The 16585-nt window shown below is 48.5% G+C and overlaps 1 protein-coding gene across 1 annotated transcript in view; it reads left to right on the top strand.

Annotated features, from left to right (window-relative positions):
- GALNT17 (polypeptide N-acetylgalactosaminyltransferase 17) overlaps window positions 1-16585 on the top strand; it is a 429917-nt gene that overhangs the window by 159719 nt on the left and 253613 nt on the right. Inside the window, exon 2 of the mRNA XM_032872378.1 lies at window positions 3987-4170. Coding sequence (XP_032728269.1) covers window positions 3987-4170 — 184 coding nt within the window. The remainder of the gene's footprint in view (window positions 1-3986; window positions 4171-16585) is intronic.

Genomic DNA, 16585 nt, shown 5'->3' with positions numbered 1-16585 from the left:
AATGAGTGAATCCTACCAGCTTTCCAGTGGAGCAGTACCAGGACCTTTGAGGTCCCAGTGTGTCTTCCCCAGTGATGATCTCGTGTCTTTTTTGCAGTTTCTGGTTTCCATGAATTTATACTTCTGACCTATGTTTTGATTAGCCTTTGAGACTTTGTATAAATGGCATTATACGCATTAATGCTTGCTTTCCCCCTGCCAGCATGTCTTGCAGAGTCATCTGTTTCCTGGCAAGCTAACCATTTTCATTGCTGCATGGTATCCTCTTAATGAGTTCACTACCATCAACTTACCACTGTCATCACCGAAAATTCCTAAAGAACTTCCTGGATTGAACATTTGTTTGTGTGTCGGAGGCTGGGGCGGGGGGGAACATCTTCCATTTCTGTTACTTTTGGAAAGTCACGTAATTAAGCCTCCTGAGCCTCCCCATTTCGTTATCTCTAAAGTGATCCTGGTAACATCAACCTTGCCAGTTTAATACATAAATGGATATAAAACCATTAGAGAAATTAAGGCCTAAGCAGTGATCATTAGCAGGTGGAGAGAGGGCGGTTGAATGGATCTATGAGGACAAGCGAGAAGCTTAACCACTTGGTTCACACTGAGCTATTTCTCTGATCCTTGAAGTCTTGGGTTCAAGGGTAGCTTCAGTGGGAGAGCCTGTGGAGAAGATCTGAGTTTCAGAGGATGCAATTCCTGCTCTAAATACGTTGAAATTCCGGAGCATCATCTGTCTTTCTCCTTTTTGCTGCTCGACCCCTGCCCCCAGCCCAGCACCCCTGCTTCCATCATGGCTGCAGCCCCTGCCAGGCTCTGGCTTTCTGGCTTGTCTCCTGAGCTTTGTCCTCCATCTTAACTTCTATTCCCACGTGTTTCAGCTTCGCACTAGACCTCCGACTCTGTCAGAATGTCCCATGGGTGTTTTTGACAGACCACCTGTGCAGAGTGGTGGTCTAACTCACGTATCAAACTCACTTCTGAATGTGCCGTCTCTGGGGCTGGTGTCCCCAGCTGGTCCTCACGCTGGGAGCCAGGCTCGCTTACGGCTTCCTTCTCTCCCACCCGAACACTTGTCTGTCTCTGCCTTGTGACAGTGTCTCTTAAATACTTCTCCAGTCTCTCCTCTCCTTTCGGTCAGTCTCACCACTGCCTTAAAATGAGGCCCGTGTCCTCTCTTGGCGGCTGCTGCAGGAACCCTGGAATTGGTCTTCTCAGTTGTCACAGAAGTGAGGTTTTGTCCTCCTTTGTGTCTCTAACTATACTCGGAATCCCGGTCAGTCTTCCTTTACCAGCCGTGGAGCTTTGACAAAGTTACTACATTCTCAGGCCAGTGTCCTCATTTGGCAGAGATCAAAATAATGTCTTCCTCATGAGGTTTGGCAGGAGAGTCGATAGAACAATAGCATACATCGTGTAAAGCAGCCAGCAGGGTCCCCGGCGTTCAGGAACGCTCTTCTGTGAGTGGCGGCTGTCATTGCCGCTGGCATCTGCGGTCCGTCCCGGGGCAGCCCATCTTCCAGGTGGAATGTGTAGGTCCTGTCTCAGACTTCGTTCTTTCCTTCTCTGTGCTGCAGGCATGTGTCCCCGGTAAAAGTCTAACCTCAAGGGAATAAGGGCCACATGATGACTTTGGCCTTGGTGGGTTTCTTCCTTCATGAAAAATGGTACTAAGAATTGTATTCTAGGACTGCATTGTTCTGATTTTACAAGAACTTAAAACACTTTCCTCTTTAGTATATTCCCAGGTTTCTGCACATATCACCGCAGTCTAACTCCAGGACATCGTCACTATCCAAAAAGGCACCCCATACACACCAGCAGTCACTCCCCATGTCCTGCCCCAGTCCCCTCAGCCCGAAACAGACACTGACCTACTTTCTGTCTCCGGAAATGTGCCTATCGTGTACGTCTCATATAGATCGAATTGTGCAGTATGTGGTCTTTTCTGACCAGCGCTGTGTGCTTGGCATCATGTTTTCAAGGTTCACCACGTCCTGGTGTATATCACTACTTCTTCCCTTTTTATTTTGCTAAATAATGTCCCACAGTATGTTTTTACATTCTGTTTATGGATTCATCAGTTGACAGACGCTCAGCTAATACAAATAATGCTCCTACGGACGTTTCTGTCCAAGGTTCTGTGTGGGCAGAACTTTCACTTGTCTTGGGAGTCCGCCCGGGAGTGAAGTTGCTGGGTCATGTGGTAAAACGACACTTGGCATTTTGAAGAGCTACCGAACTGTTTTCCAAAGTCACTGCCCTGTATTACGTTCCTACTGGGAATGTCTGATGACAAGTGGTTTCAGCACCCAGTGCAGGTGTTTGCACTGGACTGGGAAGCGTTCTTACCGATTTGTGAGCACGGTGAAGGCGGTGTTACTGGGATGCTGGTGGCACATTGACGTGGAATGGGAACTCAGAGCCCGGGAAGCAAGTGGGCAGTGCTGGAATGATCTGACAGCCCAGCCGAGGTGCTCTGTCGGGATCACGGCCGGCAGGATAGAGGTCAGGGCTCCTGAAGCTCCCAGCGGCCAGTGGGAATGATTCTCTGGTAGGAAAATGATGTTCACCTGTGGCCAACTCTGAGCCGCTTGCTGGACCTTCGCTTTTTGATCTTGATATCACAGAAGGCGCATTTCTGTTTTCAGAGAAGCAGGCATGTCTTGCCACTGTGTGACAGAGCGCCATTCTGTGACGGGAGCAGATTCATTGGCCTCTGACGGATTTGCTGGGTGCCTTTCTGGGAGGTTCGAATTGTCCTCAGTGCTCTGGGCTGCCCCTTGTGAGAGCAGAGGGCACGGTTTACATCTCTGCTCCGTGTACGTCCTGCCGGGAGCAGGAGTGGGACTTCTTTGGATGAAGTGTGGTGCGCGCATGTGTACCTGTGCGTGCACATGTGTGCGTACGCGCGCCTGTGTGCGTGCACCTGTGTGCACATGTGCACCTGTGTGTGCATGTGCACGTGTGTTTGCGCACGCACATGTGTGTGTGCACCTCTGTGTGCATGTGCGCGTGTGTGCACCTGTGTGTGCATGTGTAAGTGTATGTGTGCACCTGTGTGTGCATGTGCGTGCGCACGCGCGCGCATGTGTGTGTGTGTGTGTGTGTGTATGCCCACAGCTATGCTGAGTAGCCTGAGCCTTCGTGATGGCGGGAGGGAGTGAGAGCCCTTAAAACTGACGTTTCCTAGCTGAGAGGTAAAACCTGCCGTAACTCCTGGATTTCACAATTGCCCATCAAGCTGTTTATCGTGTGATGGGACAGTGGGTGTAAAGCTGCCACCGTCCCAGGGACAGGCAGTTGCTCAGCGCGGCCAGTTACAGAGGCGTCCCCCTCCGCTTGGTGTGGTTATCATCCTTGCGGGGTTTTCCCCGCCTCTGTGATGTGTTCTGAAACATTCTATATTTCCTTTTGCCATTTAGATGAAATGTAAATAAAACCGTTAGGTAAAGAAATGTATCAGGTTGTTACGCACTTTAAACTCATGATAAAATCAATCTGTGTGTCGTCCTCTGTCCAGATGAAGCCAGAGCACCTTGGCTTGGCTGTTCCCCTCAATGGCTGTTCTTTTTCTGGGTCGTGCCTGTAGCTCGCGGAGTACCGAGGCTGGTCATCACTGCCCCACGGAGAAAGGAAAACAGGCCCGGCCGGGAGCCCCTCGTCTGTCCCATTGCTTGTGTCCTTCTTGGTCTGCCTTTTTCCCAGCGTAGAGTCTCTCTGTTTTGTAGACTCCGTCCACTCCATTCCGCAGAGGACGCAGAGGCTCCCGCCTGGGCTATACATAGCCCCAGAACTCTCTGTTGCCCTGACCTTCCTCTCAATGATACGAATGCGTTCGGGCCATACTCCTGGGTTGGTCTGTTAGAGAAGTAATCAGCCCTGACAGGTCATGTGAGACTTGCCATCAAGGCGTGTGTCTGAGTTTGAGTGACATGCCCTGATGTGGTGGCTTTCCAATAATTGTCTTTCCTTCCTTTTTCTAGGCTTATCCAAATCCCTTGGGCTCATTGAAGGCTATGGCGGGCGGGGCAAGGGGGGCCTTCCTGCTACCCTTTCCCCCGCTGAAGAAGAGAAAGCCAAGGGACCTCACGAGAAGTATGGCTACAATTCCTACCTCAGTGAGAAAATTTCACTGGATCGTTCCATTCCGGATTACCGTCCTACCAAGTAAGTTGTGATTCAGTCATTCAGAGTGGCTGGCTGTGTCCCAGGATGGGCGGGGACCCGAGTCTGCGACATGTTCTCATGTCCTTTGTCACTAGCAGAGGGCTTCTGTCTTCCTCTGTCTCCTGCATAGTCCACAACCGAGTCCTGTGGATTATGAAATATTATCTAAATGAAGTCTTGACATTTTTTTAAAAGATTTTATTTATTTATTTGGCAGAGAGAGATCACAAGTAGGCAGAGAGGCAGGCACGGGGTGGGGGGGGAAGCAGGCTCCCCGCTGAGCAGAGAGCCCGATGCGAGACTTGATCCCAGGACCCTGAGATCATGACCTGAGCCAAAGGCAGAGGCTCAACCCACTGAGCCACCCAGACACCCCTGAAGTCTTGACATTTTTAAAAAGTAACCCAGAAACTCACAGGAAGGTCCCCCGTACAAAAAGTCCTCAGTAAAACACAAAACTCGCCATGATCTCGTTACCTAGAGACGGCAGTCAGTCAAATCTTAGCATCTTGTGTTTGAGTCAATTTTCTGTACAGATTATGAGCATGTGATGCATTGTTTGTACCCTCTTCTCGTTTAATATTATTTCGTGAGCGCTTGCTGATGTCATTAATTATGATTAACGACGATCATCATTATGACCATTTTGCATCATTTTTTCCGTTGTCGGAAATTTAGGGTATTGTCAGTTTGTCGTTATTATAAATAACCGTTTGATGAGTATCTTCCCACTCACGTCCTTGTCTGTAGTGAATTGGTATTTATCTTCTGAAAGTATAATATCCCCAGGCTGTATCGCACGGGTACTTCTGGAAGCTCTAGATTGATGTTGGGGTACTGTCCTCCAGAAAGCTGGTGGCCGTCTATACTCTTGTGGGAATCTTACCTGACCCTTTGCAAACTGGGTCCTGCCGTTTCAAAAACGCTTTGTCACGCTGGTGGGTGAGAAAGTGCATTCCGTGGTTGTTTCAACGTCCACTGTTCTATTGGAGAGTCTTATCTTTTTTATACATTTATTTATTTTTTATTTTTTAAATTTCTTTTCAGTGTTCCAGAATTCATTGTCCATGCAACACGTGCCGTCCTTCATACCCACCACCAGGCTCACCCAACCTCCCCTCCCTGCCTTGAGAGTTTTCTCTTTTAATCAGTTTGTTTGCATCTTGGTTGCCTCACGAAAGGCCTTTGTTCTGTGGGCTCAGATTTAAGAATTATTTGTTTTCTCCTTGGGAAGTGGAGAAGAGAGATCGGCCATAGAATCAAGATGCTGGAGGGAAACCCGTCTTCTGGGCCGGTGACCATGTTGACTTCACGGGGTCCTTCGTCTTCATTTAGAGTTGTCGTGTCTCTTTCCTTCCCGTGAAGAGTGTGTCCGAGGTTAGGCTGGATTATTCCTTTTTCAAATGGGTTTCAGACAAATCAGTTACATATCCTGGTTACTGAGAAAAATAGATTCAAGATAAAGAAAATTATCTTAAATGGATTTAAAATTGCAGCATTAGCTGAGAAACCCGCTAAATCTCTCTCTGCCTAATAAACATATATTCATCTTGAATCGCCGGGAAAACACACGTCACCCCTGTTGGAAGGGGTTTTGTGCTCCTGGACTTCTGCTCGCAAACACATCTGGCTGTTTTCATTTCCCGGTGCTCTCTGATTAGCCTTTCTTATTTGGACGTTGGCAAATACACAGAGCCATATTTTGGTTGCCTGCCTTTGAGAATGACAATGTTTCCAACATGGAGCTTACTGGAAGTAGGTCAGCCGGACACAGATGAGGAGCACCTGTTGTATGCCGGGTGGTTCCCCACACAGGAGGCCGGACACTGGAAAAGACACAGTCCTTGCCTACTTCTTATCCAGGGAGGGAGGGAGATGTTTGGGCAGGGTGAGTCAGCTCACTGAGCTCTGTGTGGTGTGTGTCAAGCCATAGGTTTATACAGCCCGTGGGGGAGGATCGGGGAAGCTTCCCGCATGAGATGATGGCTGAGCCTGATCTCGAAGGGTCATTAGGGGTTGCAAAATGAGCAAAAGGCGGAGGATAGGGATGGACCAGGCAGGGGAACAGCAGGAGCGGAGCTGGGGGTAAATAAAAACATGGTGTATTAGGGGTTGGCGGTGCGTAGTGCAGTGTGTTCCGTAAATTAGCATGGTGTCTTGAACCCCGCACTTGTATGGCCCATCCTGGAACTGTACTAAGATGGTAGTAAAGAACGGGAGAGCTAACCTGTAAGGGATGACCGGGCAGGTTAGGGGCTGACTGCTGGCAAAGAACACCCGCAAAATTTTGGGAGATGGAAAGAGGAGAGACGGATGGTAACTGAGAGCAAACCAGATGAGGCTGGGACCCAACCTCCTGCCTGTGGTGGGGAGAGATGAGGAATCCAGCCTAGTCACACCCCAGAGCCCCAGAGATCTGGGCATTGGAGGTTCTGGGTACTTCTGATGGCTGAGAAGTAGATTTGAAGAGGACTGCAGCTGTACCCCCACATTCTTTCCTTGGCAGAATATGGGCGATTGACTCTCCGGAAAAGGTAAACTTTGGGCTTCAGTTCATAAGACGTAGCCTAGAACAGATGGTCAGATTGCGTGTCATCTGGGGATACCCTCAACGTTGTTACCCCTCCAGGGCTGCGCACCCTCGTAAATCAGTACTTGGGAGAATGTACTCTTGAAGCAACCAGCCTAAGAAAGGGCCGATAGACAGGATGATTGGCCCCTCCCCAAATGTCTGAGCTCTGCTCACTGTTAGTGGGGTGTGCCTGTTGTAAGACTCCGTTTGTCCCCACACAGCTGTCTCACTCCAAAATAAGAAAGACGAGCCAGGATCCCTGGACATCGCAGCAGAGTCTCGGTTACAAAAGTCCTTAACAACAGCTACAACTGGGGGTGCCTGGGTGGCTCAGTGGGTTAAGCGTCTGCCTTCGGCTCAGGTCATGATCCCGGGGGTCCTGGGACCGAACCCCAGCATCGGGCTCTTTGCTCAGCAGGAAGCCTGCTTCTGTCTCCACTCCTCCTGCTTGTGCTCCCTCTCTCGCTGTGTCTCTCTCTCTCTCAAATAAATAAATAAACTCTTTAAAAACAACAACAACAACAACGACTGTGACAACAGTAGAAAAGGCATTTGAGGAGGAAGACACTATAAACTTTCGAACTATAATTAGTTAGATCATGGACTGTCTTGTTTTATTCACTAAACAGGAGCCCAGTGCTATGGCAAAGTAATAATCCGAGGATACAAAAAGCAGCCCTGGGAGTTACAAATAAGCTAGGACTAAGTCGACAGAGGAGTGGAAGATAGCATTGAGAAAACCTCCAACAGATCAAAAAACGAAAAGTCGGAGAGAAAAATTAAAGCAGTGGATCAGTTCAGCACATTCAGCATAACTAACAGGGATCTGGGGAAGGGACCAGAGAACACGGAGAGCAGAACTCACGAGACCGTGATGGAGCGTGATTTCCCAGGACTGTAGGACATGAGCTTTCAGGTTGGGGGGTCCCACCCCGTGTCTACGGGATGAAAGAAAAGAGGAATTAAACCCACATCACTAAATGTCAATCTGTGTGTGCGGCTCCTCAGAGCACCCCTCTGTTTTCTAGCTGGCATGCTGCCTGATTTGTGAGTCGTTTAATAAAGCTAGTGAAATCCTCAGGTTTTGTTTTATTTAATTAATTTATTTAAAGACTATTTATTTATTTATTGAGAGAGAGAGAGAGAGAGAGAGAGAGTCCACGTCAGCAGGGGTAGAGGGGAGGAAAAGAGGAAGAGGGAGAGAACGCTCAAGCAGACCCCCCCTGAGCACAGGCCCCAAAGTGGGTCTCAGTCTTTGGACCTTGAGATCATGACCTGAGCCGAAATCAAGAGTCAGATACTTAACCACCTGATCCACCCAGACACCCATGATCTTCAAATTAAAAAATATGTAAAAATGTAAAATCTCAGGACAGGTAAATATATTACATTTAAGTAGATTCTCCACCGGTGTACCTTCCCTGCATCTGTTTTCAGGAAGCTGCTTCAGGATATGCTCCAGTAAAACAAGGGAGTAAAGTAAGAAAGAGAATGATAACAGTATTGAAGAAACAGGGGACTCAAACAGGAGCATACAAAAGGCAGATCCCAGGACGCTGATGAAGGGATGCTCCAGGGTAACATTTCAGGGTGACAGCTGTGTGGCAGGTCAAGAGAACACCCATTGCACACTAGAACAGGGGGATGGAGGGGTGTATGAAGTAGGTCTCCAAAGGAGGCCAGGGATAGAATAGTTTGATTACATAGCATTTTTGACTGCATCCAGAATTATTATTATTATTAGTAGTAGTAGTATTGGAATGTAATTGACATACAAGCTTGTAATGATTTGATGTTTAGAGATATTGCGGAATGACCACAGTTTTAATTAACGTTGGTCGGTGCATATAGTTACAGGTTGTTTTTTCTTGTCATGAGAACTTTGAGTTCTCCTGTCTTCGTTAACTTTCACAGGTGTAATATAGTATTATTAACTGGAGTGACCATGTACATGATGTCCCTAGGATGTACTTATTTTATAACTGGAAATTTCTTCCTCTTGACTCCTTTCATCTGTTTGGCCTACTCCCCACCCTCCTGCCTCTCGCAGCAACCAGTCTGTTCTCTGTAGCTTATTTTGTTTGTTTTTAGATTTCATAGATAAGGGAGATCATACAGTATTTGTCTTTCTTTGACTGACTTCACCTTAAAGGCCCATCTGTGTTGTCACAAATATCAGGATTTCATTCTTCTGTATGGCAGAATAGGAGTCTTGTGTGTGTGTGTGTGTGTGTGTGTGTGTGTGTGTGTGTGTATCACATTTTCTTTATTCATTCATCCACTGATGGGCATTTCGATTGTTTCCTTTTCTTGGGTTTTGTGAATAACACTGCAGTGAACATAGGGGTGCATATATCTTCTCAAATTAGCATTTTCTTTCTTCCTTTCTTACTTTCTTTCTTTCTTTCTTTCTCTCTTTATTTTTTTTCAATAAATACCCAAAAATGGGATTGCTGGATCATATGGTAGTTCTCTTTTTTACTTTGTTTGAGGAATCTGCATGCTGTTTGCTGTGTGGCTGCACCAGCTCTCATTCCCACCAAGAGTGTACAGGGTTCCCTTTTCTCTAAATCTTCACCAACACTTATTTCTTGTGTTTTTGATATTAGCCAGGTGTGAGGTGGTATCTTGTGGTTTTGATTTGTGTTTCCTTTATGATGAGTGATGTTGAGCATCTTTTCATGTGTCTGCTGGCCAACTGTACGTCTTCTTGGGAAAAATGTCTGTTCAGATCTTCTGCCCAATTTTCTAATTGGATTGTTTGATTTTTTTGCTATTGAGTTGTATGTGTGAATTTTGATATTAATCCCTTGTCAGTTATATGATTTACAAATATTTTCTCTCATTTAGACGTTGCCTTTTCTTTTTATCATTGTGTTTTGTTTTGTTAGCTCTGAAGAAGCTTCTTACTTTGATGTAGTCCCACTTGTTTGTTTCTGTCTTTCTTGCCTTTGCAAGATTTTCTTTTAACCATTCTTTCAGAAAGTTTGGGACTAATTAGTGATAGAAACAGAACTGAAAAAAAAAAGGGGGCTTCCGACAAAGCAAAGCAATTGTTAGCCACAGGAAAAAACTAAGAGTTTCTCAAGAGAGGAATTGTAATTTTATACACTGTGTCTCAGCTGGGCATGATATAGTTACACCAGTGTAAGTATTGGATACGTACCTACCTGCAGATCATGATGTAGCTATACGTGGACAAAGGAGGAGGGCCAAATGTGGCTGTGAGGTATGGGAAGTGGGAGACCATCACATCTTTATCCTCAGAAACAGAAAATTAGTCACAAATATCTAAAATGTGAACATCAAGAAATAGAGGCATTCCCACTGATAATTAGGTACATGGAGATTACAGAAATGAGATGGGGCCGTATATGTTTTGTTTTCACAAAATCAACATTTAATTAAGCAGTGAGTGTTAACCTACACACAAAACAAAGAATTATGCACAGGATGGAAGTATGGTAGAAGAAAGACGTAGAGAAGACAGGAAGAGGGGGGTTGGATGCATTGCCACATTTGCCTTTTCAGAGTCTTTTGGCAGCTCCCTGGAGGATGCGTTGGAAGGTGGATTTGGTAATGAATTTGGGAGGTTGCCCATGAGCCATATATGGTAACCAGAGGCACCACTGTGCATTCTGGGCTCTGCAGCGGAAGTTACCAAATTAACCTTTGCTAATTGCAGATTAACCCTTGCCATCAAAGAATGGCAGAGGATTTGCCCGTGGAAGCTCCTCTCTGAGTCCTGGGGATGGGAAGGGGGGAGCTGTCTGGGGCCAGAGTAGTTTTTTCCTCTGAGCTCGGGAGGGAGTGTCCCCCGATGGGCGAGATCCTTTTTGTGAAGCTCCCTGCCAAGCCCTCCCAGGTGTTGAAGATTTAAATCAGCGACAGAACCTGGCGTGGCTTTCATTCTTACTGTTTTATTATCAGGCTGCTCTTAAGAAAATTGTTCTTCGTAGAAACATGAATGGATCTTTAGGTAGGTGTGGGATCAGCCGTTTATTCATCATCTTTCACACAAACGGATTCCAGAATGTTGTTTTCTCTTTCATTTCAGTTCTGTGGGTTGTGTTTTTTTTCCTTCCACTGGCCAGATCGTTTACATTTGTAGGAGTCCCAAACTGTCAATCTTGCCAGTTTCATTTCTTCACTGCTTTAAAGCCGAGGAAGATACCGTCCTTCAGAAATACGTACAAACATCCTATTCTGTCCATGCTGCTTTTCCAGGGTGCTTGTAGTTGGCGCCTTCACCACCCGGGGCTTATTTGGGAATATGGTACCAGGTGTGGATCTTTTGTTTAAATTGTCCATTTTACCCAAAGCAGCTTCAAAAAAAAAACTGTAGATAATTCTTTCATTTGGAGGTGCTAGATATAATGCAGTTTATACGTTTTATAGATCTACACTTATTTTCTAAGCTGTATACTGTTCCTTTGGTCTCTATTTTTTTTTCCTTTCTTTCTTTGTTTTTTAAAAATTATTAAAAATGATTTGGAGGGGCGCCTGGGGGGCTCAGTGGGTTAAGCCTCTGCCTTTGGCTCAGGTCTTGATCTCGGGGTCCTGGGATCGAGCCCCGCATGGGGCTCTCTGCTCAGCGGGGAGCCTGCTTCCGCCTCTCTCTCTGCCTGCCTCTCTGCCTACTTGTGATCTCTGTCAGTCAGATAAACAAATAAACAAAATCTTTAAAAAAAAAAAAGATGATTTTGACCACTGTCTCCAGTCGGCCAGGCACTGTGTGGCTGTGTGGAGGCGAGCCAGGCCCATCCCGGCCCTCTAAGAAACCGGGGATTGTCGGGGGGCAGGTGGCAGAGGAGCTCACAGGAGTCAGAGAGCAGCACGGAGGCAGCCATGCTCTTACTGGTGAGCAGGAATTTTTCCTTCAAAGGGAAGGAGGGGCATTTTAAAGAGAAAAACCTGTGCTTGAGGACTGGACAAGTTCTCGGATTTGGGGGTGAGGGGAGCAGCACACGGACTTTTGGCTGGAACAGAGTTTCCAGAGTGAACCGTGGAAGGAGAGATCGGAGGGGAAGCAGGTGGCGGGGTGGGGAGGCAGCCTCAGGTACCAGTCTGGGTTCCGACGGCGTCTTCGGCTCATCAGTGGGTGCGAGTGAAGGACTGAGGCAGGAGGCTACTATCGGCATCACCCCCTTTCTGACAAGAGAGAGAATGTTCCCTGAGGCGGGAGGGCGTCCGCCGGGCTAGGACAGACGGAGGCCAGTCGCACGCTGGTCAAGTCGAGTCGGCTTCCTCTTCAGCGTCTCCTCCATCCACCCAGCCCAGTGCTCAGTGCTGCCTGACGGAGAGGACGGCGTCGGTCCAATACGCGAGTGAGTGTTTCCTTATTCGCTTGCTGTTTTCACGGAAATCATTTCTCGTAGCAAACCAAGGACTCAGAGGCGGAGTGGACGGGCTAGATTCGAGAAGACTTCCTGAGATCAGTCAGATGAGGCAATTGATGGGATATGGGTGAAGTGGGTGCAAGCAGAGGTTTCTCGCTTGGGAGGCAGAGTGCCGTGATTTCATTCACTGGGACAGAGCGTCCCATAGGGGCTCACGCTTTGTGTGGGAGGAGGACGATTGGCTGCTCCAGGATTCATTGTGGTTTTCTTGAGGCCACCGCGTGAGACGAGTCTGTCCAGCTTTATTCCCTATGTGACTAGGTGTGTGCGAGCGAGGAGGTGACATGGGTGACCCTAGAAGCCAGACAAGGCTTAAAACACCCCATTCTGGTCCCTTGCGGAGAGACACCAGAGACCCCATTCCTTGTCCTATGGCGGCGTGTGGAGGATCTCCCTGCCCCATCATCTGGTAATCCGGGGAGGCAGCCCCCGCCAACCCCCGATCCGTGTGTGCTTATGAAAGCCACTGCTGAGGTCCTCGCACGCTTTTTATGGCTGGCCTCCTCCTCCCAGATCGTGTCGGTAATTTATGGACAGTTTCTACTGCTGTTATCTTCAATTTCTCCTTTGGCCTCCTGCTTATAAATCCAGATGTCGGGCTTCCTTGGCGTTCATTTCCCTTCGCTCAGAGAGTCCTCTCTTTCCTCGCCACAAATTCTAACCCGTTGTAATCCGACGACACCTGCCTTGGGCACACGGGGCATGAGACGTTTGTAGACTGACTTCATGTCCACAAGGACGGCTGTGCCTTTGGGTTTGGAGGTCGGGAGCGGTGTCCAGGCTGGCTACAGGGGTTTGAGAATCATCCCAGTCTAGCGGGCGTCCGAGGTGGAGTCATGTGTGTATGTGACTTACACTGTCATAAGGACCCAACTCAAGGTTTCCAAGAAACCTTCTGATTATCGAATCGGTGACTGGGCTTTTCTTTTCTTTTTTTTCTGAATTGTTCTTTCAATAATCAATATCTTGTGTCTTATAGATCGGTTTTCTAGTAGAGCAGAAGCACCTCGAAGAGGGTCAGGGCCCCTGTGTTAAACTTTGTCCTTCCCGGATGTGGGCACGGAAGGTCATGGTCCCATAAACACTTACTGGTTGACATTATAAGGAGCGGCTCAGTTAGGAGTGTCCCTGAATCACTAACCACAATGATTATTCCCTTTTATTGACTGCCTTTTATGTTTTGTCACTGCGCTGCGTGCTTCATCGATCTTGTTTAAATTTAACTGCTCCCTGAAGTAGCTGCTCCCATCTCTGTTGTGTCAGTGAGGAGGGGGGTTAGGAGAGGTGAGCCCCTGCCCGAGGTCACACAGCCTGTAGGTGCTGGACTCAGATTCAGACCCCCCGTGTGTGCGTCTCGGAGGGCTGTGCACTTGCCCGCACACCGCGTTGCCCCTTCAGGCCCTGCCCTGCCTGTCCCCGCTTGTCTTTCCATGTCCACGCACTGGGACTTTCTAGCTCCACACTGGCTCCATCAGAAGGAAGAGACACCCTAAGTCTGAGAAGCAGAAGTTTCTTTGGAGAGAGAGAGAGCGTGTGTGTGTGTGTGTGGCGTGTGCGTGTGCGTGCACACCCCTCATTTGCTTCTCCTCGTCCCGTCCGCCCCTTCCACCCAGAGCCACATTCCACCAACAAAGGACTGTCCTTTGAATTCGATTCACTGCTGTCCTTTATGGCCCCCTCACATGGAGGGTGAGAGAGTTGAAACCCTCTTTCAAGGATACGGTATTTGTAAAACACAACAAGTAAACAGTGCAACATGGGTCGGTTCAGGAAATGTCTTACCGTCGAGCTGATCTCACCTGGACGTGAGATCTCACCGAGAGCAAGGAGCTTCTTTGGCTGGAGCTGGTCCTCACCCACAGTCGTGGGAAGTGTGGAAATAGCAGAACCCTTCCTCTCCTATCTGCTCCCCATTTCATGGGTTCCTTAGGTCTGAAGAGCATATCTGTGCCACTAAAAATCTGTAATGGGAGAGTTTTTCAGAGCGGTCAAGAGCATGGACTTGGAAATCTGCGTTCCCCTCCTGGCTTTGCCCCTTACTGGCTCTGCAGCCGTGGGCCACGCATTTAGCCTTTCTGGGCCTCATGTGTGAAGTGCTGACGCGTTGGTATTTACTTCAGGGAATTGTGGGGAGTAAATCGATTATTTCCTGGGGCCTGCATGGGCTGATCTACCAGACGTGGTCTAAGCCTTTCTCGTGTACTAATGGTACCCAATCGATCAATCTTAGCTACAGCTACTTCTTAAAGGTCCTTCATCCTACATACCCCGGTCCTAAAACACCTTGTGTGGAACGACAGAAGCTTTAGGGAAGTATGTCCCTCAAGAGTAGGGCACAGCTGTGTGTCCTTAATATGGGAAACCGAATCCAGGGTAACGAGTATTCCCTTATCCCCGGGCCAGCCCAGAAATCCAGGGGACCCAGCCTGAGACAGATGCCAGGCTGTGACAAGCTCCTGGGAAGGTCGTTTGGGTGTTGGAGGGCCCAGAGGCAGAGCAAAAGCTGGTGGGAGAGATCCGCCGGCTCCTGCTTCTGCTTTGCCGGCATCAAGAGCCATCAAGAGAGTTTACAGTCGGCCCTTGAGCAACTTGAGGGTCGGGGGTGCAGACCCCTGTGCTGGCGAGAATCTGCCTACAACTTTCGGCTCCCTAAAATCTCCACTACTCCTAGAGAAAAGCAGGTGTTATTAGGAAAATCACAAGAAAGAGAAAATACACTTACAGCAGTGTTCTGTAAAAACATCTGCGTGTAAGGAATTCACTCACGTCCAAGCAGGTCAAAGATCAGCTGTAACATGTGCTCTTATTTCTTCACAAATCGAAATGATTTTTTCCCCTCCACTCATGAAAACGACTCTTCCACGAAAAGGGCTGAATATTCAAAAGTGCATTTTAGAGTGAGGTCTTTGGAGCTTGCAAAAAGTGTAGGCTGCTGGGCTCCGCACAGTCCCCGGTCGGAAGTCTTGGACGTCCGTGAATTAATTCCTTCTCTCGAGGACCGCTGAAACAGTAAGAGTTCTGAGAGACGGGCTGCTGCGCTGTGGCCTTGTCTGCGGAAAGCCTGTGTTCTCGTGAGGTTTTGACTTTTGAGACTTTCTGGGAAGCTGTTCCAATGCGGAGCTTGACCATGCCCGAGAGGCCGGCCGTTGGCCTGGGGCAGCTGGGGAGAGCAGAGGGGCCCCCATCTTCCCGCTGGACCGGGGTCTCTGCGCAAGCACAGGGAACCCTCTGTTGCCTCAGGCGGACGCTCCTGCCTTAAGTCCTGGACTGTTACAGTCAAGAGTCAGATAGCCCAGTTTTCGTCATTGTTTCCTGCCTGTTATGGGAAGATGAGAATCTTGGAATAAACATTCTAGAATGTTCTTTGGGTAAAAGTGTCAGGAGTTACCAAAGTGAAATGTGGAAGCTCTAGGGCCCACGTCCCTGCTTGCCTAAACGTGTGGGTTCTCCCTCAGGAGTGGGGAGGTTTTACCGCTGGGAGGCCCCTCCTCCCCCACGGCGATGGACTCAGAATCTCTGGGAGTGAGGCCCGAGCATCCGTAGGGACCCCTGGGGGGCTCAGTCGGTTAAGTGTCTGCCTTCAGCTCTGGTCATGGTCTCGGGGTCCTGGGATCGAGTCCCATGTCAAGCTCTCTGCTCAGTGGGGAGCCTGCTTCCCCCTCTGCCTGCCAGTCCTCCTGCTTGTGCATGTGCTCTCTCTGTCTCTCTCTCTGACAAATAAAGGAAAATCTTCCAACAAAAACAAAAACCCGCAAGCTTCCCAGGTAATCCCAGTATTTCATCAGACCGACGCTCCGCAGGCTCATCAGGTTTCTGGAAGCTTGGCCCTCACAGCTGACTCACCAGGACCGCTGGCTAGAACCGTCAGGTCTCTGGGCTGGCGACGGCCGCGCTGGCCAGGACGGGGGCTGTGAACCAGCACCTTTGTAGGCTAATTCAACTGAGCGATGACAGCAGACTGATTCTTATTTCTAAATTCTGAGCGTCCTGCCCCCCATTTTCTGAAGCAGGTGGAAGAGGAAATGAGGGTCAGGACAAGCTGGGGTCTCCCCGGCTGGGGGAGGTTCTTATCCTTCGCTGTCTTCCCTCCTACCCCTTGTTTCTTCCCGTCCCGTGTCCTCTAGTGAATCTGCGTAGTGAGTGAAGAGAAATAGAAATCAACCTCCTTTGGGGGCACCTGGCGGGCTCAGTCGGTTCAGTGTCTCCCTCCGGCTCAGACCATGATCCCAGGGTCCTGGAGGCTCCTCCCTCCCCCTCCACTCATTCTCTCTCTCCCAAATAAAATAAATCTTAAAAAAAATAAGCCTCACTTTGAATTATCTTCCTTTTCAAACTTCCTTGCACCCCACGAAATGGTTGACAGCCCTCTGCAGTGTTGCACACACAGGCGTAGAGCGGAAAAATGGACGTGAAGCCGAAATTCCGTTGGTGCTACCAAAGGCAT

Source organism: Lontra canadensis, unplaced genomic scaffold (assembly GCF_010015895.1).
Source record: "Lontra canadensis isolate GAN:19392208 unplaced genomic scaffold, GSC_riverotter_1.0 scaffold45, whole genome shotgun sequence".
Lineage (NCBI taxonomy): Eukaryota > Metazoa > Chordata > Mammalia > Carnivora > Mustelidae > Lontra > Lontra canadensis.
Note: the sequence above shows the minus strand (reverse complement) of the source record. Positions and strands in the feature narration are given on the sequence as shown.